The sequence below is a fragment of the Lupinus angustifolius genome, chromosome LG12, assembly GCF_001865875.1.
Source record: "Lupinus angustifolius cultivar Tanjil chromosome LG12, LupAngTanjil_v1.0, whole genome shotgun sequence".
In the NCBI taxonomy this organism is placed as follows: Eukaryota; Viridiplantae; Streptophyta; class Magnoliopsida; order Fabales; family Fabaceae; genus Lupinus; species Lupinus angustifolius.
In genome coordinates, this window is record NC_032020.1 from 13,701,985 (window position 1) to 13,723,283 (window position 21,299).

Genomic DNA, 21,299 nt, shown 5'->3' on the forward strand with positions numbered 1-21,299 from the left:
ACGCAGAAAATTCATCAATAAGTGAACTCGAAACAGGCATATCTTAAATAATATTGTAATATTTGAAACTAGCTCTGTGTCATGCATTGCATCACTCTTAAATTAAAGCACTGGCTTGACTTGGGAAGAGTTCTTTATTAGCCATTTGTTTGTCAGGAGGAGGTCCTCATTTATGAAGTGAACTTTGAAACTATATAGCACCATATAATAAAAGAACAAGGGGGCAAATAAACTCACTTCAGGGGTTTTGCGAGAACTCTTTGACCAATTGTCACAAAGCTAGTTTCTTGATTTGACATAAACCAAGCCAATGAAGAGACACTGTAACAGGCGATAAAATTAAGTAATATAGGATCTAAACATGACTAACTGTTAGCTCTAAGTAGAAGATTCATAACCTGCCAGTAAAGATATGCTCACGAACACCTAATATGCTTGGTGAACGCACACCATGATCCTCATTAAATTCTTCTAGAAGGTTTCGCATCTTTAGAGCTTCTTCCAAGTAATTATCCTAGAAGAAATTTCCAAATATGCCATTTTAATAGGCTCTGACACCCATTTTCAACTTGTTAGAGTTTCTGAACTTATAAACTTTTACCTGGTTCATGTCAATAGTCTGAAGAGCTTCCCCTCTAGTAAAAATGAGGGCATGATTTTGGTTTTCAGGCTTTCCCTCTCCTAACTTTGCTGAACCCGGAAGTTTTATTCGAAATATTTCCTTCAGAAAAGATTAAAGAAACAATTATTTTTAAGGCAACCAAAAGTAATTAACTACTTATTTTCTGACATCAAATGCACTTACTTGGTCAAGATTGTCCATTGCTTTGATCAGTACAGAATAATAAACTTTCTGTATTTTTCCAGCTTCTCTTTCTTCAACTTCATCAATATATGCAACACGGAGTGAGGGATTGCTACAAATGGTGAACCAAATATTAGATGGGTGGCTCAGTGTAGGAGGCACCCACCTAGTGGGATGGTAGATGTGTGCAACCTTATCCTCACAAACAAAGAGACTGTTTTCAAGATTTGAACTCATGACCTCCATGTCATAAGGTAAGCAACCTTACCGTTGCGCCGAGAAATTTATAAAATCAAGTGAACTTTCAAACTATATGCCAAATATATATTGTACTTAAAAATATGAACTTAATTTATCAAGTGGAGAACATACTTAACCATCAAATTCAGGATATCTGTTGCACGACGATCTCCGCTACGCTTCTGATTTCCATAGTTCTGACAGGTAGCAACATATGTGAATTTCATGTCAGCCATAGCCTCTAAATTGGCATATAGGGATTTCTGACTATTTTTATCTTTTTTATCTTCTTCAGATGGAACTATAATAGCTTTGTAGCCATCAAGTATCTCTGCTCACAAGACAACAAAAACCAGTCAATCATCTGGGCAGATAACTACATATTTTTCAGCAACCATGATGGCTATGACAAATCTTATTTGTATTGCATATAACTATAAGTGATAAAAAAATTATTTAGTGTAAGAGGCATGCATAAATTTAAAAAAAAAATGCTAAGGCCCAGGTTTGGAAAAACGATAAACCAAAAAGGACCAGTCATGGTTAGCCACTAGACACAGCTAAATATCTCAGAGTAAAAGGAACTTAGTATTACCTTGTTCACTGGCCATCTCAAGAAATGCCTGGAGCATTAGAGCCCTACGGTAGTACATCATACCTCGAACTGCATTAATTTAAAAGCAAAAGAGACAAAACATCAGTCGACCAAATCTAGCCAGAGTGAGGTACAGGGGAGTCATCATATACCTGTCCTGCAGAGAGTTTGCCCCCTTAATGAAGCCCAGTGACGTAGCTGCAATACATTCTTGTCTTTCTCCCATATCTCACTGTCTTTCTTACAATCAAGTCGCTCCATGAAATTATTCCACTCATCTGGTAAAGGAACTAAATTTCAGCCACTTTATTCTCTATTATTAAAGTAATAATATAGTCAAGCTATATTGTGAGTTAATACAAACCAGGATAAATCTTTTGAAGGTAATATATGATTGACACACCATCTTCGTTCTCAACCTCAAGGTCATTCTTAGAGTATACAGTCTCCTCGCTGTAGTATGGAGTTAGAACACTGAAAAGATGACAGACTATATTAACTAACTTCAAAAAAGGTATTTTATGTATCACATTTCGAATTTTACACATAAAAAGTTACTTGAGAAATAAAATATTAATTAACTAAAAAGGGAGTAATTTATGTCTAATATATAAGAAATAGTAATCCAGTGATAATGGTACAGTCATCACAATTTCAGGAAAACATCATATAACACTGACAGATTTGTTTCTATTAGTTCTGTGTGAGGATGTTGACGTTCAGTTTGCCTAGTTTAGCATGCACAATAAAATCATTAGGTTCTTGCATTATGCAATCTTTAAAAGGCATAGCATGTATCGTTGTGGCCATGTATTAAGGAAACTACATCAGACCTGAATGAGAGCATTTTACGAACTCGTGGAGCACGTGGCATATCCATGAACAATGAATTGGTAAAGAATGCAATCCTTCTGCGTACTTCACCATTCGTTGGAACCTCAATGGCAGATTCCTTCACTGTCAAGAGTAGATAAAGACGTCTTATCTGAAACAACAATAATGACTCATTCATTGTAGGAACCTCTGGATCATTGAATAAAAATAGAAAATATTAGTAATTACCTGTTCCTCCCACTGTGCTGTGATCACAGGAGGGAATGATATGGAAGGTTTTGCCTCAGTACCAGCAAAAACTTGTCGTCCAGTATCCTTACTACTTTGGTTAAGTTCTGCCAATTCACTGTTGATTATCACAACAAAAAGCTAGCATTATAATTTTCAATGGAAGGGGTATAAGCACTATCATAATAATAAATTCCAAATTCATGGTTATTAAGTTAAACCTGATTTCGGTCACCAGCATATCGGTAACCACTTCTAACATGTCTTGCAGCAAGACCACTACTGTACCTCGCTTGGACGGATCTGCATCTTTCTGTGAAAAAAATGGAAGACACATGTTTTCCAAATAGAATGATTGAGACAAGACACAGTTCAAGAATACAACTACAAATGTATTTAGTTTTATTCTGAATGACTCACCAAGATTTCCACAAGCTCCAAAAACTTCTTGCACAGGGAGGGTAAAAAACCCATTCTGAAATTTGTAATAAGTGTATTCTTTGAGATGCTGCTCTCAACTTCTTTAATGATGATGGAAATTATCCTGTTCCGACACAGTGAATTCAGAAGTACTGACAATTATTAATTTTTAATGAAGTTTCTATAGATTCAATTATATGTGGCTACTTAGGGGGGGGGGAGTAAAACATCTTAACAGAATTATCAAGTGATCCTATGTAATGCAATATGAAATTTTGAATTAATGTCAGATCAAATTAATGTCCATTAGCCAATTTCAACCATTTCTTCCTTCATTTAATTACTTTGTTGCCAAGTAACCCAAAAGATACGTTAAAATAAGTTAAAAAGGGAAAAATAAGAAGATCATACGAGTGTAATTTCTGTTCATGAAATTCTATAGAAACTGCAATCCAAGTGTGAAATTTGTGTTACAAAACAGATCCGATAGAGGAATGCAGGATAGAATGCTAATAGAATAGGTCTTAATTATCCCCCATAACCCAACATTTAAAAAAATTAATAGTAAGTAATTATAGAATAAAAAATGGGGTGTTATTATTTATAAACTTTCATAGATAATGTGTTTCTGGCATAAAGTGTAAACTGAAATTGACATACACCAATACATGAAAATACCAAAATATACCTTTTTTCAGTTTCTCCGATCACCAAATCGTGTAGGATATGTTTAAAAGATTCATAGCATTCAATCACAGCACATTTCATATATTCATCTGCACATATGCGCTTCCAAAGATCAGAGTCTTTTCCTCGAAATTGAGTTGCCATATCCAGTGCAACAGGAATCTGTAAGGGTTCACAAAGGAGTCAATCACATAAATTATAACAAACTCATGGACAGCCAAGTGCATGAGGCTCTCACCTAATGGACTCTATGGAGGGTAGGTGTACGCAACCTTACCCTTGTAAGAGAATAGGTTATTTCCAAGAATTGAATCCATAACCTCAACATCACGAAATAGACAACCTTACCGTTCCGCCGAGGCTCACCCTCTAATGAGTAACAAGAAGAATATAAAATTGAATCATACTGACCTTGCTTGCAAGAAGAAATGGTGGCCACTGAATTATTTTCAGGCTGGGATCCAATGAGTAAGGAACCAGCAAAAGATCCATCTCCCTGGAGTCAGTCATGCAAACATAGTTTAGTCCAAAGTAGGTGATGGACAGCAATCAATAAATGGAGGAGAAAGACTAGATGAATGAGAAAAGGGGAAAGTCTTCCAAGTTCTTTCCTATCACTTATGAGATCTTCCTCACGAAAACTGCAAATAATTTCATTCCATAATTGAGCAAATTTGGCAGCTTCATTCCTTCTGTTGGCAGAAATCTATAAAAAAATGGTAACAAAAGTGAAGATGAATAAATATGTTTATCTTAATGTACTCCGGAATTAAAATGTGGTTGCAACCTCAGCGAATTGCTTTGAGAAAGAGAAGCCCCTTTTCTGCCTCTTATCAGAAGGAACCAAGTATGTATTGAATGCACAAGGTAACGACTGAAAACGTGATCTTAGCATGCCCAGAGTGCGTATCTGTGTAATCATGTGGATAAACATTAACTTACTATTAAGAGATTATGAACTGAAGTATCTTAATCTTTTTAGATTTATAAAAGTAATCCAATCTGAAGATCCGCCATAAAATGAAAATGTCCGAGCTTCTTGAAAATAAAAGACATCAGAGTTTCATAAAATAATAATCAAATTATTATCCAGTACTTACTTAAAAGGTTTGTATACATTTCTTAAATTGATTAAACATGTTTATATGTTTTATGTGCCTGTGTTTTACTAAAATCTAGAAAACCAATGAGATATTCAATGTCAGATTTTCTTCAGACAAGCAATAAAATAAGATAGAACTGATGATGACCTCTCCTAGACGATCAAAGGCTCCAATAACACCACCACACAAAGTTGAGAAGATCGCATACCAGATTTGAGAGTCCATGAAATAAACCTACATTGGAAATGCAAATTATGAGATGATGCATTAAGAAAATTAATTTGAGCAAGAGAAAAGATAATTGCATATGAACATAACCAGTAAAAGAGCACACACACCATAAGTACAGGAGCCCAGAGTGCAACAACTGCACCATAGTTATGTTTAGCTGCGTAGAAAATAAAATGTTAGATCAATAAAAGTTAACAGCAAATTACAAAGTAATCATAAAAAAGAAGAAGAACTACCATTGGGGAAAAACTCATGCCAACTATAATCAATATGCCGAATGTCCATTATGTTCTTTGTTGGCTTAACAAGAGGTTTTATCTGAAGATAGATGCAACATTTAAAAGAGGCTCAACAAGTTGACAAGGCTAGTTTACGAGGTGAGTAGCAACTACTAAAGATATACAAAAATGACCTGGAAAAAATAGCTGAACAAAAATTTGCAAGCCAAAAGCAACACCCAGAAAATAGTGTACCTGGAATTAAAAAGACATCTAAATGATGGAACAATTCAAGACATTGAATACGGGACAATACCATAAACTAAATATGTATAACCTAGTGTTGGGTGAAACTTACTTTAATAGAGCAAATTGACTCTCATGCATTCCTCGTCCAACATAGATTCTTGGCTTCATGTGGAGAAAAAATCATTTACAAAATGGACAAATGATACACAAACAACTCAAATTATTGAAGAAAAAAAGTTCAATTTTTCAGCAAACAGAAAAGTTTAAACAAAAAATTAAAATAGATAAACATGTGATGAACAGATTTCTGTACGAAAGTTTGTGCTAAAATATCATTTATTTTATATATATTAAGAGTCCTTACTAGAAAATATTAGCTATATGCTCTTTGCCTGACAGACACCAGTCTTTTACATTTCAATAAATTTGCAATTCTTTAAATAAAACAATAATTATATTGAGAGAAAAAACCTTCTTACGAACAGAATAATTCCAATTCCTAAACATAATAAATAGATAAATATGCAAGAGAATAGGACAGTAAGAGTACCTGAGACCACCATAAGAAGAATCTAACAATGTGCCAGTCCGAGTTTTCAATCCAACGTCTGAGCATTGGGAAAAGAAAGAGAAGAGCTGCTAGTATATTTGGAAGCATATACAATGCAACAGCCAAACTATACAATGCTGGGATGCCCTTAATTTCATTAAAAAACGAAAAAAACTGTTTGATCTCCTTAGGTGCACCCTTGAAGGAATGCACATAGAACAGTGGAAGAATGGCGACCCATAAAAGACTGACAATGACTTTAAGAATATTTCTTAACACATCAGTGAATCTCCATCGACGATAGCCTGGAAAGTTCAGGATCAGGTCCAAGATACCTAAATGAATATAAGGAACAGAAATGATAGTAAATTTATATGAACGAGGATGGAGAAAAATAGGATAGTAATCAAAATGATAATATTATAAAAAATTTGGATATACTTCAACACTAAACGTGATGAAAAAAATATTATAGAGGTTAAAAGCTCATCCTTTGTTTCAAGACAGAAGCATAATAAATTGTAGCATCATCCAAAATTTGAAAATGAATTAGCTAGATAAAAAGGTAGAAATAAATACTAACATTGAACAAAACAATTTATATACTCAATCTGAAATATTGAAGGAAATTTTTGTAGACAAACTCTGCAAGGCATTCATTGATCTGTCTAGAAATTGTCAAAACAAAATTTCTAGGCCTTAATTGACTGATCACCAAACAATGTAGGACATGTAAATCTTAAAGAGAAGTAGCTGAATAGATGATTGATCTCCTATAAATTGTCATTACAAAAGGTCTTTTCCAAACAAAAAATTACTTGAAAATCAAAAGGAAGGGTATGTTAGGAACAAATTGAATGCACCTAACTTGCATAACAGGGAGGGAATAAAGGGAACAAAAAACCACTGATAATATTGCATAATTTATTGAAAGGCGTCAATTTCAATTGAATGTGTCATGCCAAAAATTAAAGTATAAGTCAGTGTCATTGAGCTTCTTGTATGAGTTATGAAGTTTGTATAACTCAATGATTTCATGCAATTTCTGAAAAATGAGGTGCCAAGCTACTTCAACTAATAGGATAATAAGACCATCAATAAAAATTCTTTCACTATTGATCTTGATAGTAGAATGATAAGATCAAGTTATCAAGAGCCACATAAGTGAGTGTATCATACTTTGAAGTAAGCGCAGAATGGATGCTGTGATGAATATACTCGAGAGATTATATAAGACATCCGTCTGAAAAATATCCATCACTGAAATCCCATCCCATGCTATAATGAGTAGAACCTGCAATGAGAATGCTCAAGCCTTGCCATAACCACGATAACAGGAAATATACATACAAGCATTTCCATCTGTTGAAAACAAATACCTGCAAACCTAGTATAAAAAAGGTCCAAAGACGATCAAAACTGCGGAAGATGTGCCAGAACGTTCGTGTCTCAACAAAATTTGATTTTCCAGTTTTTCCTGATTTTCTTGGAGCACCCTTTCTTCCCTGATACAGAATTTATATAAGCAGCAAACTAGATAAGTATCTTACATGCCAGTAACTTTTTGGAATACAAATACCTGAGTCATATCACTTGTTGATTTAAAAAATTCACCATCATCGCGCATGGGCCATCCAAGAGAAAAGCAATCAGGTGACCTGCAAGAAAAGAAAAAAGTTAAATAATGAGGGATGAAATAAGTCAACAAAGTCACTTGGAAAATTAAACCAGAAAGGAAAACAAACCAGAAATACTCATTTAGATCATCATAGTTGCACCATGATGAGTGAGGAGCCATTCCATTTCTGCTCTTCTTGGCTTCCTGGATTAGTTACATTATTATGACAAATCATCACAGGGCATACATGTACCTAATATTATGAAAATGTCCATGAAAGCCAAAAACGTACCTTTTCAATTACTCGGTACAGGGGTGTTATAACCTTGCGCAGGAATGCTTCATCATCACCTCCATAAGAAGGCTTGATATTTTCACCAGTAACAATACTCACATTTCCAGCCAATAAACCATGGAGTTCATATGCCATCTGAAGTTATAGTTGGCTACTATTAGCAGGTGCACACATTAGTAATAAAATAAAAAACCTTAAATGAGAAAACAATCACAGTACATTTACAAGTACAATCTGGCAAAAGATATCATGAAAGATGAGGCAAATATGTACTGACATTGTGAAAAATGTAGCATAAACACTCCGGCATGAAGCGAATATTGGCTGCTTCACCCCAAATGAGTAGATACAAGCCAATATAAAGCAATTTCCTCTGCTGTATCTCTTGCTGAGCTTGAGGAAGTCTGTGTAAAAGAACTTGATAAGCATATTTACTGTAAAGATTCACATTTTAATATAAAAATGTGGGGGGAAACACAAATCTTTTCTAATACCGATAGTGTTATATCTCACCGTAAACTATGTTTTCGCCCTAAGAATTTGCACCAATTTTTGTAATTCTTAAAAATATCTTTCATCTTTGCATCAACAGCACGATCATCGAGCTGCAATTCTTAAATAATAGTTAACAACATGAACAAAAAATAACAGCATAATTGTGTTGCTGGCCAAAAGCAAAGAAAAGCAGGCTAGCCTGGTAATTGGGATAACGTAATTTTGACTAAATTTCTCTTGATTGCTGTTTTTAGCTTTTTTTAGTCTAATTAAGCTTTTCGGAACATAGAGAAAGTGAGAGAAAATTACATACCTTGTTAAGAGGCTCGGGTTTAGGGTGTAGCCTTATATGAGAGTTGGCAAGAAGCAGAATCAGATGCTCTCTCTGATTCCTGACATTGTCCCTCTGTGCCCAAATAAACCAAATCCATTAACAATTTGTGAAGGCTATACAAAACATTTACATAATTGTACTGCTTTATCCTCCCCTATTCTGTTAGAATGTAAAATACATGCCTGGAAACCGAACATGGCTCCAAGCCAATCAAGCAGGTCTAAATCTTTCTGCCTATGTTGCTCAATTGAACTAGGCCAGTTCAAGCCACGAGTGTCCCAGAGTGCAGAAACAGCAGCCTTAATCTAACAGGAACAAAGCCAGAGAACTAAGTGAAATTCCAAATTAAACACAGGCTCAACATCAACAAACAACAACCACAAAAGCAATACCTCTTCAAGCTGCATAATGCGTTGAGAAGCACCAGCAGAGTCCAGAGGAAGAATATTAAAAGGTGTATAAATCTCCGTCTTTTCCTGGACATCTCTAGCAGCCGCGATGATCTTCATACACAGAACATGAATTTAGGATTTAATCGTTGAAAGGGGGTAACCAAAATATCCAGTCACAACAAAACAGAACTGAAAGGACAAACCAAAAGTCCAAAACTAACCTCAGGAGCTACTTCTTCAACCTTCTCGGTCTTATTAACTGCGCAAAGCACTTCAAAAAGCACCCCAGCAGTCTGGTAGGCTTTGCTGAGCTGGGCTCTGCAAAAGAATTTCAAGAACAAGTTAACAACGTATCTCGATTTAATAACCCGCACAACCTAGATGTATCATACAATTATACAAAATCTGCACGAGCGAGAACTAGAGATACATAATTATTCAAAGAATGTATTTACCTGTCAGCTTGCTCTGCTTGGTCAAGAGCTCTGACATAATGCTGATAATATTGCTGATAGTAGGCTTGTATTTCCCTAGCATCAGTCTTCTTGAGCCGAGAGGCAAGACTAGTTGCATTATCCTAGAGTGTTCGAAACTTATGTAAGTCGGAGTAGGAATTAAATGACTCATCTTCACAATGCTCCCGTTCAAAAATAATTGGGAAAAAGAAGTCCTAACCTTACTGCTGAATTATTAGTGCTACTTCCTCTTAAGTTTCCACACAATTTACATTTCATATATATTTTTCTCAACAAATGAAGAAATCGTTTGTTCCACTTCCTGAAACCTACTTCTGCTGTGGAACGAAGCACGGCATCATCAAAATCCATTTCGGAGGTGAGCTTCGTGTGGGAAATTCGGTGGGTGCGGAAACGGGGAAGAGGGCTGCTTATGAATGGAAATCTACTATGGCCATTATTTTATTAAATTATATTTATTTTCAAATAATAATCTTTATATTTATAAATCTATCACATTTAGAAAAAATGTATGTGCATATGTTTTATACTCACTCCATCATCCGTCCACTATTTTTAGAGAAATGATATATTTGTGGTGTATAAACTTTTACACCAACATTTAAACTCTTATATTTATTGTTATATATATATATATATATATATATATATTAATATATGATTTAATTAATGAAGATGTAGTTAAACTAATTTACCAACACTCTACATAATTGAAACATAAATATACTAAAAAGTTAAGATTAACTATAATGCCATATTTGCAATTTGCACATACACAGGTGCTCCTCTCTCAATTAATATACTCACTCTCATAACACATTAAAAATAAGAAAGGAAAGAAATAAAAGGAATGAGATAGTTACCTTCTCCAATCGCTGCAGCAACAAGGTCTTAAACTGCCTCACACCACGCCCTGTGGAGCTCTGATCCAACCTGTGCGCTTTCTCGAAAGCATAGAATCTACCTGCGCCCCAATCAAACAAACAAACCACACCATTTCGATTTCAAGCTATGATTATGATAATGAAGTGAATTATACAAAGTTGATACTTACATAGATAAGCAACCCTAGGGCGCTCGCTTTCGATTTCTTTGGCGACTCTGAGAATAGGTGAGATTGACGCGAGTGAGGAAGGAACGACCTCGTTGTCAAATACTTCCATGGAAACGGTGGTGGTGGCGGCGCTCCGAGATGGCCGCCTCATCAGTGTCGACGACATTATGGCGACGACGACTCTGTATCCCTTTCTACCACCTCAAATCAATGATGATAAGCACCCTCCGTCTCAATTGCCTCTACGTAATCCATAACAATCGTTTCAACACACTTTCCAGATAGAAGAATCATACACATTCGAATAACTTTCCTAATTCAATAACAGTTTTGAAAAAAAAACTACAAGCAACTTCAATTGAAACGATTGAGTTGAATATTCTGAGATTCTAGGATGAATAGAAAACAATGGCGTGAGCATGAAACTTCAATTAGTTATCGGAATTAAATGTACGCACCTGTATTAGTGTAATGTAAAATCAAAAATCAAATCGAAAATGCGGATTTAGATGACGGTGCATCGTTTCGTGGTGATGCATATTGTGATCATGATTGTAGCAATAGCAAACAAATATGAATGGAATATGGAAGAAAGTGAATGAATATGGAAGAAGCAGAAACGATAGTGAGTGAAGGAGAGAGAAAGAGAAAAGAGGTGTGAGTGGTTTAGATGTTAGAATGTGAGTGATTGGAAGAAGAGCGTTTCCGGAGGGAAAGGGTAAGAGAGAGAGAGAGAAAGCGCGGTTTGATTTGTTGATATGAGTTTGAGAATGGTTTGAACGCTTCATAGTTGAGAAAAAGGAGCGAGCGAGCGATCTTCAAATTCAATGGAAGTCCGTCTTCCTCTTGATTCAAATTCCTAACTAACTAATTAACCAACCCCGCCAAATTCACAAATATTTGTAATCTTCACTCCATGCATACATGCATGCATTTTACCCCTTTCTTTCCTTTTTTATATTATTTATGAATAGAATAGTATTTCTTTAATGATGATGAAATTATTTACTTAACGTCAACATGTCATATAGGATTTGTATCTCTTCACTAATTTTTTAATTCTAATGGTTAAAAGATTAAAAATATCTAATAAATTGTATTTTTATCCTTGCATACCTTATATCAATTCTTTCATTTAACAACATGAATGAATAACTGTAAGGCTATGTTCGAATTTAAAAATTAGATCACGTCAATATATAGAATGAGTTAAAGGAGATATAATCTTATAAAACTTGTTTCATGGCTTCTATTTATATTAGACTATTCAATTGTTTGCATACTAATAATATTTTCTGTCACAAAGTAGATAATGCATTATGTTGTAATAACTATCTACTGATCTAGTTTCATTTTTTAATCATGTTTTTTATTCCAACAAAATTATTAGTTATTTATGACACTCTTTTGTAACTAATTTATGGTCACAATGTGTAAATCATTTAAGATATTATTAATTATACAATCCTTTCATCATATATACATATATGTAAATGATCAACAAAATATTTACATATTTATTATTTCATATATCAAATTACATATTTGTAATAATAAGTGATATTTAAAATATTTATCTAAAGGATGATACATTATATTTAATTAGGACTAGAGTTGTTTTTGAGCTCAAAAATTAATACAACCAATTTTGAGGGTGAGGTTAACTTTCAGGTTCGTGACTCACTTAATATATCAAAAATAGTTCACTTGGTATTTAGGGTCAGAAAATAGACAAAAAAAAAATTAGCCTGACTTAGCTAATGGCAACACATCTGTTGTCACTTAAAGTGTATCACTCTATGTGTCACTGTTTATGATTGGTTGAAAAAATATATTTAAATTGAAGTTCTTATAATTAATTATTTTTCGGACCAATCACAAGCAATAATGTATAAATTGGTACATTGTTTTGGGACAATAGATATATTCATGCCACTAGCACATAAGAGAAAAGGACAAATATTTGATGGTTGACAAAACCTATGACCAACTCAAACATATTACTATTTGCATAATTGACAATTTGGGCCTGCAGTTATTCAGTGGGCAAAGCATAGAAAAACTGTTTATTAACTTAAAATGTCCACTTCGTCCATTGGTTTTTCCAATAGACCGGGCATGCGAACGCGCATATATTATAATGTTAAGTATTAAGTGTTATATTTTGATTTTTTATCGAACTTAAAATATATATAATGTTAAATTGTTTGAAATGATATATTATTATGTGTAATTATAAAATGTGATTGCATAATAAAATTATTATTGTTTTTGTTTAATTTTATGCACTTTTTTAATTGTCAAATGGTCATTAACAAGTATGCTTTGCCCATATTTAAGGTAAAGAGGACATGATATTTCATATCATTTTCACAAACGGGTATGTCCATATTAAAGCTGAAATTTACTTGTTATATTTTTAATCAATTTGTATCTGATAACAATTTCCTCCAGATATAATATTCACTAGCACTTTAAAATTATTACTATTATCAATCTAATTTCAATAACTTTCTTATTAGTCATTGACCAATTTTATCAAGTAGTAAATTTTAATGATAATAAGAAAAAAATAGTTTATAATAATTACTTATAAAAAATATAAAGTTTGGAAGATTTTATATACTTTTCCCTTATCGTTGTATGTTAAAGAATACTTAAAGGTTATAGATAAAATCTACTTCTGCATTTTAAAAAGAACTAATTTTTTGATACTAGATGAATGACACCCTTAATTTAAAAAAAGAAAGATGAAGAACAGCTTTATTTACCTTGCCATTGATTAAGATACTCTCATAAAAAGATATTTAAGATATACACGTGATTGAAGAAATCATTAAATGACATAAAATTTTGATTTTTTAGGAAAATTGTACAAAACCTTCATAAATTTTGTGTCTTTTTCAAATAGGTATTATGAACTATTTTTTCTTTCTGTTTACTCTTTAAACTTTATTAGTTTATAAATTGGTCCTTTTATAAATATACTGTTAAGTTACCCATAAAAAATAATAAACAAAAAAAATCGTATAAAGATTAAAAGTAGTAGTCTAATAATCACACATTAACGGATAACTTTTATTTTATTTATGTATTGAAACAATTAGTAACATTTTTGGCCCATTATTTTAGGGGGCTTATAGCCATTGCTGCAGTGCTTTGGAGGTTTTATGCTGGGACGTGGGGCGGGTATGAATGAATGTATTCGATAACAAATTTAATTTCATATAAGTAATTTAATATTATATTTATACAGTGACCAATTTTGTTAATAGTTAAAGTTTAAGAAATAATTATGAAGAAAAAGTAGTTTATAATACCATTTTATAAAAGACATAAAGTTTAAGATGTTTTTATAAACTTTCCCCATTTTTTAACGAATATAACTTTATTTAATTTCATATTAAAAACTGAATAAAAAATAAGCGATAAAAAAGAACATACACAAATAAGACTATATTTGAAAAAATGTATATAGTATACAACGTATTTTTAAAATATCAAAAAAAAAATAGAATAACAATTAAGAAATAAAAGATGAATACAAATAAAATTGATAGAATAAGAGGAAGCACGAAGGTCGCATTTAGGTGGGTCCGGGTGAGCGATGCGGGCGATGCGGTGAATGACGAACAATCACGTGTGCGGATGAAGAATCTGAGACATGCACCTGAAACAAATAAATGCATTGATAAAAACAAAAGAGTAACGTAAATGCACACCGATACCAAATATTCCAACCCTTTCTCTCATAATCCACACGCTTTCGCCACAACTAGGCTTGCACCTCAGCCCTACTATATGAGTTTATTGTTTCAACCCTACCCCTCTATTACTATTGCATATAAGCGTTTTGTAAATTAATATCTTATATTCAGAAAATCAAGAAAAGTAAATAGATTCAATTGATAGATAATTAAGAGCATCTCCAATTGAAAATATAAACTATACTTTTTATTTCGTTCTCACAATATTTTATAATTTAATATTTATCCTCATGAATTAGAAATAATAACTAATTTTTTCCTATAATAACAAACATCATTTTCATTCTTATTTTATAACTTATCCCACAACCTATTATATAATTTATTTCTCCTCTTTTTTCCTTTGGGATCCATAACTTCTAATAAGAATGAATAGAAGAATGTTCATCTATTATATCTTAATAATTAAGAATATCACAATAATAAATAATAAATGAGAGAAGAACAATTCTTATTTCAATAAGAATCATGTGATGAGGATGCTCTAAGTTAATCAAACGTGATTAAATTTGTTAAGCACATATTTAAAGGTTCAATACTTGGTTCGTATATAGAAAAATATTGTTAATAAGTACAACTTATTTTAGTGATCTTAGTAAGTTTTTTAAACTTATTTCTCACTCTAGTCATCAATTTTAGGAAAATTTAATGGTTTCAATTAGCGAGTATATCTAAACTATTAGATGTTCATAAAATTGATAGCTAGGATGATGAGTAAGTTTTACTCTTGGAATAACTAGATCTCCACTCTTTATTTATTAATTAATCAATATAGTTGCCATTCCAGTTATATAATTGTGTAATTTTAATGGGTTCCAACTATATTATATGTAAAACAAGTTTATACCCATATTCCATTTGAAAAAAGAAAACAGTAACATAAATTTGTGTTTTTCTAACAATATTAAATACTCAATCTAATTGCACACACGAATTACTTTCATATCTAAATTTGACTGATTTAAATTGAGTTAAAAAAATTGGTATTATAAAATGAATTGTGAATTTTAGTTGAATCTCTCAAATAAGTTTCTATTTACGTGACTTCCATTAGGCTTTACTGTTTTCCATCTCTAAGAGAGTTATATAAATAAATAATAAGTATGAAATTATAATATTTGAAAATTATGCTACTATATTTTTTCTTGAATGAACACAATTTAAAATGAATGTTATTTATATGCAATAATAAAAGTTGCTTGATAAAAATGCAAAATTGATTTGTGTGGATTGGTGCGTTGGGAAAGAAACTGAAGTGTAAAGTGGGATGAGCAATGTGAATGGTTGATTCATACTTCATAGTTCATACTCTCTGTAACCAAAAACAACCAAACCAGACCACCGACCTGCATGAAACCAAACCAAAACCATTCACTTTCTTTAACCGATAATAAAACACACACACCCAGAGAGAGAGAGAGGTGGTAAAGCGTTACTAATTAATAAACCAAACACGTCAATAACACTTACTTTCTACCACAAACATCTTTGGTCCCAAACTATACTTTAAATGATTTCCCAAACAAATGAAAATATATTATATAAATTAAAAAAAGTATTTTTTTTTTAATTTTTTATTTTTGCTTAACATGATTGGTTTTATACCTAGTTTGAGACAATATATAATTATTCCACTCTCACTCTAAAGAGACACGCATTTGTCCCTTTTTATCCAACCACCTTTTGCCGCACCCATCAACCCATAACATAACATTATCTCTAGTTATTGTTGTTGTTCATTCTCTTTGGTCGTTTCGTTAGTAACTCCTATGGCTGGTTGGTGGAGTAGAAACTCGTCTAAGAAGAAGCACAAGGATGATGAAGAAGAAAAAAGTGGTAGTGCTAATTTTAATTGTATGAAATCATCAACCAGAAAAGGTAAGAAGAAGGGAAAGGTTAAGGATAAGGCAAACAACTTTGATGAATTATTGCCTCATGCTCAGAGGGTGTTTCAATACGGATATGCTTCTTCCACCTCTACATCAGGTTCCAGTGCAAGCTCTTCTGCTTCCTTCGATGATCACCCTACTTCACCTCATTTTCATTTTCCCAACAGGTTCTCTTCATTTTTATGCATTATTAGATTACTATGTGTTGTTTCCACATTGGATGAGAATATGACCGATAATCCGGGTTGAGTTAGGTCTAACCATTATAATATATGCTTCTAATTACCAAGAAGACATTGGTCCAGTGATGTAAGGTGGCCGAAATATCAAAGTTTTGATTCTGGGGAGCTACACTTTTGTTAGGAGGGGTAGCCGAGATTAGTTTCTTGATTATACAAAAAAATATATGCTCCTAATTATTTATTGTTGAGTTGGTTCTCCAATTTAGTACTAAACTAATCTATGTCAATTCCTTTTGCAGAGGACTAGGTACTGAAATGAAGTTGAAAGTGAAGTCAAAATGTAATGTTGGGTCAAGAGGACTCACTTCTAACCTTGCTGCTACATCACCCATCCATCCAAGGTTGCATCTTTTCAGTCTTGACTCTGCTCAAGACCATGGACGGAGTCAAAGTCAAGGTCAAGGTCCATGTCATCCTCTGCCTCTTCCACCACCACCACCCTCTCCTCCTCCTTTCAACACACCATCATTAAAAAACATCACTAGTAATCTTTCTAAGTGGCAAAAAGGGAAGCTTCTAGGACGAGGAACATTTGGCCATGTTTATCTAGGATTCAATAGGTAATTTTGATTTATGTGTATATAATCAAGTAAGAACACCTTGTTACTCTACTAGGTGGCCAATGAGTTTTATTTGAATGGTTAAGATTAAGATTAGAAGATAAGTGTATTTACTTTTCTTAAGTGAAATGACTATTGAACTTCACTATTCATGTATGGTTGTATAGTGAAGATCATTTTTTATATTTTAAACATTCCACAACAACCAAGTGTGCTAATGCAGATTTTCAATGTTCCAGTGAAGTAAATTTACTTATCAATACTTTTTCGGGGTAACCTGAAACACCTTCATATCTGGAAATTGTAACGTATGGCCAAATCTTTAGGTTATTGAATGAATTTTACAATTGCATTTGTTATTGGCAATAACATAATTCTGATATTGAAGTACAACTATCTTTACATAATTATTTCATCATAACATGTGTACTATCTGCCCAAATGTCAAACTTCTGGACAAATTACTGATACCATTTCTATCCTGCTTCTCATGTTTCTTAGTGAAAGTGGACAAATGTGTGCAATAAAAGAAGTTAAGCTTGTCTTGGATGATCAAACATCAAAAGAGTGCCTAAAACAACTTAACCAGGTAAATTTGTAGTTTTCTTCTAATGATATGAGCGCATATATGGTACTTTTTCAGTTCCCTGCACAGTTGCATTAGAGTATTATTTAATATGTCTGATTATCATTGGATACTCTGTAAGGTTATAACACATTCTGCATTCAATCACAGGAGATAAATCTGCTTAATCAGCTCTCACATCCAAACATTGTTCAATACTATGGGAGTGAACTGGTATGCCTGAAATATTCAATGTTTAGAGTCATTTATACCCAATATAGCAACTTGAATGCTCAAAAGGGAAATTGAAGAATTGATGGCCGAGGTTCACTTAAACACACATGATCTGTTTTCAGGGCAAAGAAGTGCTTTCCGTTTATTTGGAATATGTCTCTGGTGGTTCCATTCATAAATTACTGCAGGAATATGGTCCATTTAGTGAGCCTGTTATTCAAATTTATACCAGGCAGATTGTCTCTGGACTTGCCTATCTGCATGCAAGAAATACAGTACACAGGTAATCGGGTTATTACTTTTCACTTTATAATGAGACATTTGACTCCTTTTCACATTTTGATGATGACTTTCTTTTGGCAGGGATATCAAAGGGGCTAACATATTGGTTGATCCTAATGGTGAAATCAAGCTGGCAGACTTCGGAATGGCTAAACATGTAAGTTCAACTTTTTTGTAAACAAATGACAAATTGCTTCTAGCTCAACTCAGAACCTATTATTATTATTTAATTTTTCATGTTCAGAAAATTAACTAAACAACACGCAATATGAAAAATTAGTTGAATTTGCTCAAGGTCAAAAGTTGCAATTGTACTCGTTCCTAGTGTCAGACAATTTTTTATTTTGCTTGTGATGGATTGTATCTGAGTTGTTATTGTTCTGAACCAGATAAACTCTTCTGCCTCAATGCTTTCTTTCAAAGGAAGTCCACACTGGATGGCACCTGAGGTATCTTTTCCTCATTCTTCTTGGATCTCTCACTTTTCTACCTTTTGCTCATTATCTTCTTTCTCACACGCACACGCATGCACACACACCCTCACCCACCTTTACTTCTGTATCCTGATGTTCGCTTTCATAGGTTGTCATGAATACAAATGGCTACAGTCTGCCCGTTGATATTTGGAGCTTGGGATGCACAGTCCTTGAAATGGCAACAGCGAGGCCTCCATGGAGTCAGTTTGAAGGGGTGAGCTATTGAATATTTTGGAACTAGCCTTTATTTGTGAGTTCCCGTTTTATGAGTATGAAGGAATAAAATTGTTTTATGTTGATTGAACAGGTAGCTGCCATATTTAAAATTGGGAACAGCGAAGATATACCTGAAATCCCGGAGCATCTTTCAAATGATGCAAAGAACTTCATTAAGCTATGCTTACGTAGGAACCCATTAGCTCGCCCGACAGCCCAAAAGTTACTTGACCACCCCTTCATTCGAGATCAATCAGCAACGAAAGCTTCAAATTTTGGCATAACAAGAGATGCTTTCCCCTACATGTTTGATGGAAGCCGGACACCGGTATAGTCTTTGATGTTTATTTATTTTCTTTGTAAAGTTGTGTTTCTTAACCCAAAGTAGCATAATCATTATAAAGAATGTTATACCCATGTTGTAATTGTTTTGAAGTTTGGATGACTCAAGATGTTATAGAGTATTGAATAACATATGTAATGATATGTCCAAAATCTTAAAGAAATTGACTCTTATCATTATATATAAGCAATGCACACTATTATACCACGTTAGAATATTATCTCATGGATTGTTTAGGTTTTATATTGCCATGTTTGTAGATGCATTATGTAAACACAACTTATGTTTAGCAGTATTGTCAAACTCCAAAACATCAGAATGTAAAGATGACCTGTTATTTATATCAATGAAGTGGTACATATGAATTGCTAATTGAGAATGAAGTTTGACTTGGTGCTTGGTTTTGGCTATAGAGTGACGTGTTAAGCACAAATACAGCATTGTAATAAAGTGATTGTTCGTCACACCTAACGTTTGGTGGTTGCGTTTGTATATAATCATATCAAACTATTTGACTCCAATATTATCCTTCAGAATGTGATCATCATGTTTTGCCTTAGGTCATTGCTGCAATGCATACCATAAGAATTGGTGAACTCTATATGGCACAAATGTTAGAGAAAATCGAAGTTGGAGAATAGATTAGGAAGCCATCCACAGTCCATAATTTAATTGGAAATGAAAAGAGAAATATATGAATATACCATGGTGATGGGGTATATAGCTTTATAGAGGACTGACTGCACCACAGAATCATGTTATTAAAGGTTTTTAATCCTTGGTCATATTAGTTTGTTTAAATTTATGTACAATTTTAGGCACGACACTAGATAAGCAACAAGTCCCCAACGGCGACTTTTGATCCTTGGATTTATCCCAGCCAGGCTAATTGGACATTCTGCTCAGTACTCACACTAATGATGTAATTTTGAAGTTGCTCAGTTTCTGAAGATCTGTTTAGGCCTGTGTTGGTCTGAATCTAACTTTCTTGTTTGTCTCTGTTAGCAGCCTGTTTCAAAGCCTCATTCGAATCGAACAAGTATGACTTCACATGATAGAGATCTCGCAGCTACACGTGGGTCAAATAACCCCAGGTAAAATATTTATAATCAATGCATGTCTTTTCATCTCAGCATATGCTTTATCATTTTCATGTTATTTGGACCAACTTCTTTTGTATTTCCCTTGTTCAGAGATAACACAAGAATGATTACATCTTTACCAGTGTCTCCCTCTTCAAGTCCATTGAGACAGTATGGGGCAGCACAAAAAAGCTGTTTCTCTTCTCCCACTCATCCGAATTACACAATGACTCGACAAAGTAATCACCCTTCATCATTTCCAGTGAGATTAAATGCAACATTCACTCTCGATCCTCGGCATGAAACATCTCTATATAGAGCTCAAACACCACCTGGTGGATCTCCAAGAACGAGACTCATTTGAGTTGCTGATTGTAAATAGCAGCAGAACTAAAATCTTTTCAGGTTTCCATAGCATGCTTTGTGAACCTCAATCTCAACCCTGAAGCACAAATTCTAGCTAAAAGATTCTGGTCCATTCTTTTTACATGAGTACAAGACAACTGAAGAAATGAGGAGCCATAACATCAATTGCATTGGATTAGGGAGACCTTGTTAGTTGTAACAATTTCTTGATTATTGTAAATGGTATTTGCTTACTAAGTTTGTAGTAATGTTTATGCTGTATATTTTTAGTTCATAGTAGAAGAAATAAATTAATTTTTCATACAAACTGTTTTCACTATAAGAATTTATAAGGCTGATATTTGATTGTATATGCTTGATAGAGTCAATCTAGTAAGGGTCCTCACACTAATAAATAAATAAAAATACAATGATTAAAATCAACATATTTTTTTCTTCTCTGAATCCCCATTT

General features: G+C 33.4%; 2 protein-coding genes across 5 annotated transcripts in view; one reads left to right on the forward strand and one right to left on the reverse strand.

Annotated features, from left to right (window-relative positions):
* LOC109362639 (callose synthase 5-like) overlaps window positions 1–11,436 on the reverse strand; it is a 14,978-nt gene extending 3,542 nt beyond the window's left edge. Inside the window, exons 1-37 of one of the 3 annotated variants that reach the window (XM_019608585.1) lie at window positions 11,283–11,436; window positions 10,825–11,066; window positions 10,634–10,734; window positions 9,750–9,871; window positions 9,516–9,612; window positions 9,295–9,405; window positions 9,085–9,207; window positions 8,882–8,974; window positions 8,587–8,678; window positions 8,351–8,477; window positions 8,071–8,208; window positions 7,906–7,982; window positions 7,740–7,818; window positions 7,540–7,665; window positions 7,340–7,454; window positions 6,161–6,495; window positions 5,720–5,772; window positions 5,556–5,616; window positions 5,380–5,461; window positions 5,251–5,300; window positions 5,060–5,146; window positions 4,597–4,719; window positions 4,421–4,515; window positions 4,221–4,305; window positions 3,811–3,971; window positions 3,123–3,246; window positions 2,924–3,015; window positions 2,703–2,820; window positions 2,474–2,625; window positions 2,005–2,114; window positions 1,793–1,918; window positions 1,641–1,709; window positions 1,178–1,376; window positions 806–917; window positions 602–721; window positions 399–514; window positions 238–321 (exon numbers count right to left, since the gene is read on the reverse strand). In XM_019608585.1, the coding sequence (XP_019464130.1) occupies window positions 238–321; window positions 399–514; window positions 602–721; window positions 806–917; window positions 1,178–1,376; window positions 1,641–1,709; window positions 1,793–1,918; window positions 2,005–2,114; window positions 2,474–2,625; window positions 2,703–2,820; window positions 2,924–3,015; window positions 3,123–3,246; window positions 3,811–3,971; window positions 4,221–4,305; window positions 4,421–4,515; window positions 4,597–4,719; window positions 5,060–5,146; window positions 5,251–5,300; window positions 5,380–5,461; window positions 5,556–5,616; window positions 5,720–5,772; window positions 6,161–6,495; window positions 7,340–7,454; window positions 7,540–7,665; window positions 7,740–7,818; window positions 7,906–7,982; window positions 8,071–8,208; window positions 8,351–8,477; window positions 8,587–8,678; window positions 8,882–8,974; window positions 9,085–9,207; window positions 9,295–9,405; window positions 9,516–9,612; window positions 9,750–9,871; window positions 10,634–10,734; window positions 10,825–10,990 (4,121 nt within the window). In that variant the 5' untranslated portion in view covers window positions 10,991–11,066; window positions 11,283–11,436. Of the gene's footprint in view, window positions 1–237; window positions 322–398; window positions 515–601; window positions 722–805; window positions 918–1,177; window positions 1,377–1,640; window positions 1,710–1,792; window positions 1,919–2,004; window positions 2,115–2,473; window positions 2,626–2,702; window positions 2,821–2,923; window positions 3,016–3,122; window positions 3,247–3,810; window positions 3,972–4,220; window positions 4,306–4,420; window positions 4,516–4,596; window positions 4,720–5,059; window positions 5,147–5,250; window positions 5,301–5,379; window positions 5,462–5,555; window positions 5,617–5,719; window positions 5,773–6,160; window positions 6,496–7,339; window positions 7,455–7,539; window positions 7,666–7,739; window positions 7,819–7,905; window positions 7,983–8,070; window positions 8,225–8,350; window positions 8,478–8,586; window positions 8,679–8,881; window positions 8,975–9,084; window positions 9,208–9,294; window positions 9,406–9,515; window positions 9,613–9,749; window positions 9,872–9,974; window positions 10,192–10,633; window positions 10,735–10,824; window positions 11,067–11,282 lie in introns of those variants that run through there. The other 2 variants (XM_019608586.1, XM_019608587.1) reach the window with 2 other exon arrangements.
* Window positions 16,252–21,149, forward strand: LOC109361470 (mitogen-activated protein kinase kinase kinase YODA-like). 2 transcript variants are annotated; one of them, XM_019606934.1, is made up of 11 exons: window positions 16,252–16,647; window positions 16,962–17,282; window positions 17,784–17,871; window positions 18,019–18,081; window positions 18,204–18,364; window positions 18,445–18,520; window positions 18,753–18,812; window positions 18,946–19,053; window positions 19,147–19,383; window positions 20,404–20,492; window positions 20,592–21,149. In XM_019606934.1, exons 1-11 carry the CDS (start codon window positions 16,361–16,363, stop codon window positions 20,842–20,844), a joined length of 1,743 nt encoding a protein of 580 aa, XP_019462479.1. In that variant the 5' UTR covers window positions 16,252–16,360; the 3' UTR covers window positions 20,845–21,149. The 2 variants fall into 2 exon arrangements, with proteins under 2 accessions (XP_019462479.1, XP_019462480.1); XM_019606935.1 differs by having other exon boundaries at window positions 16,253–16,647; window positions 20,407–20,492.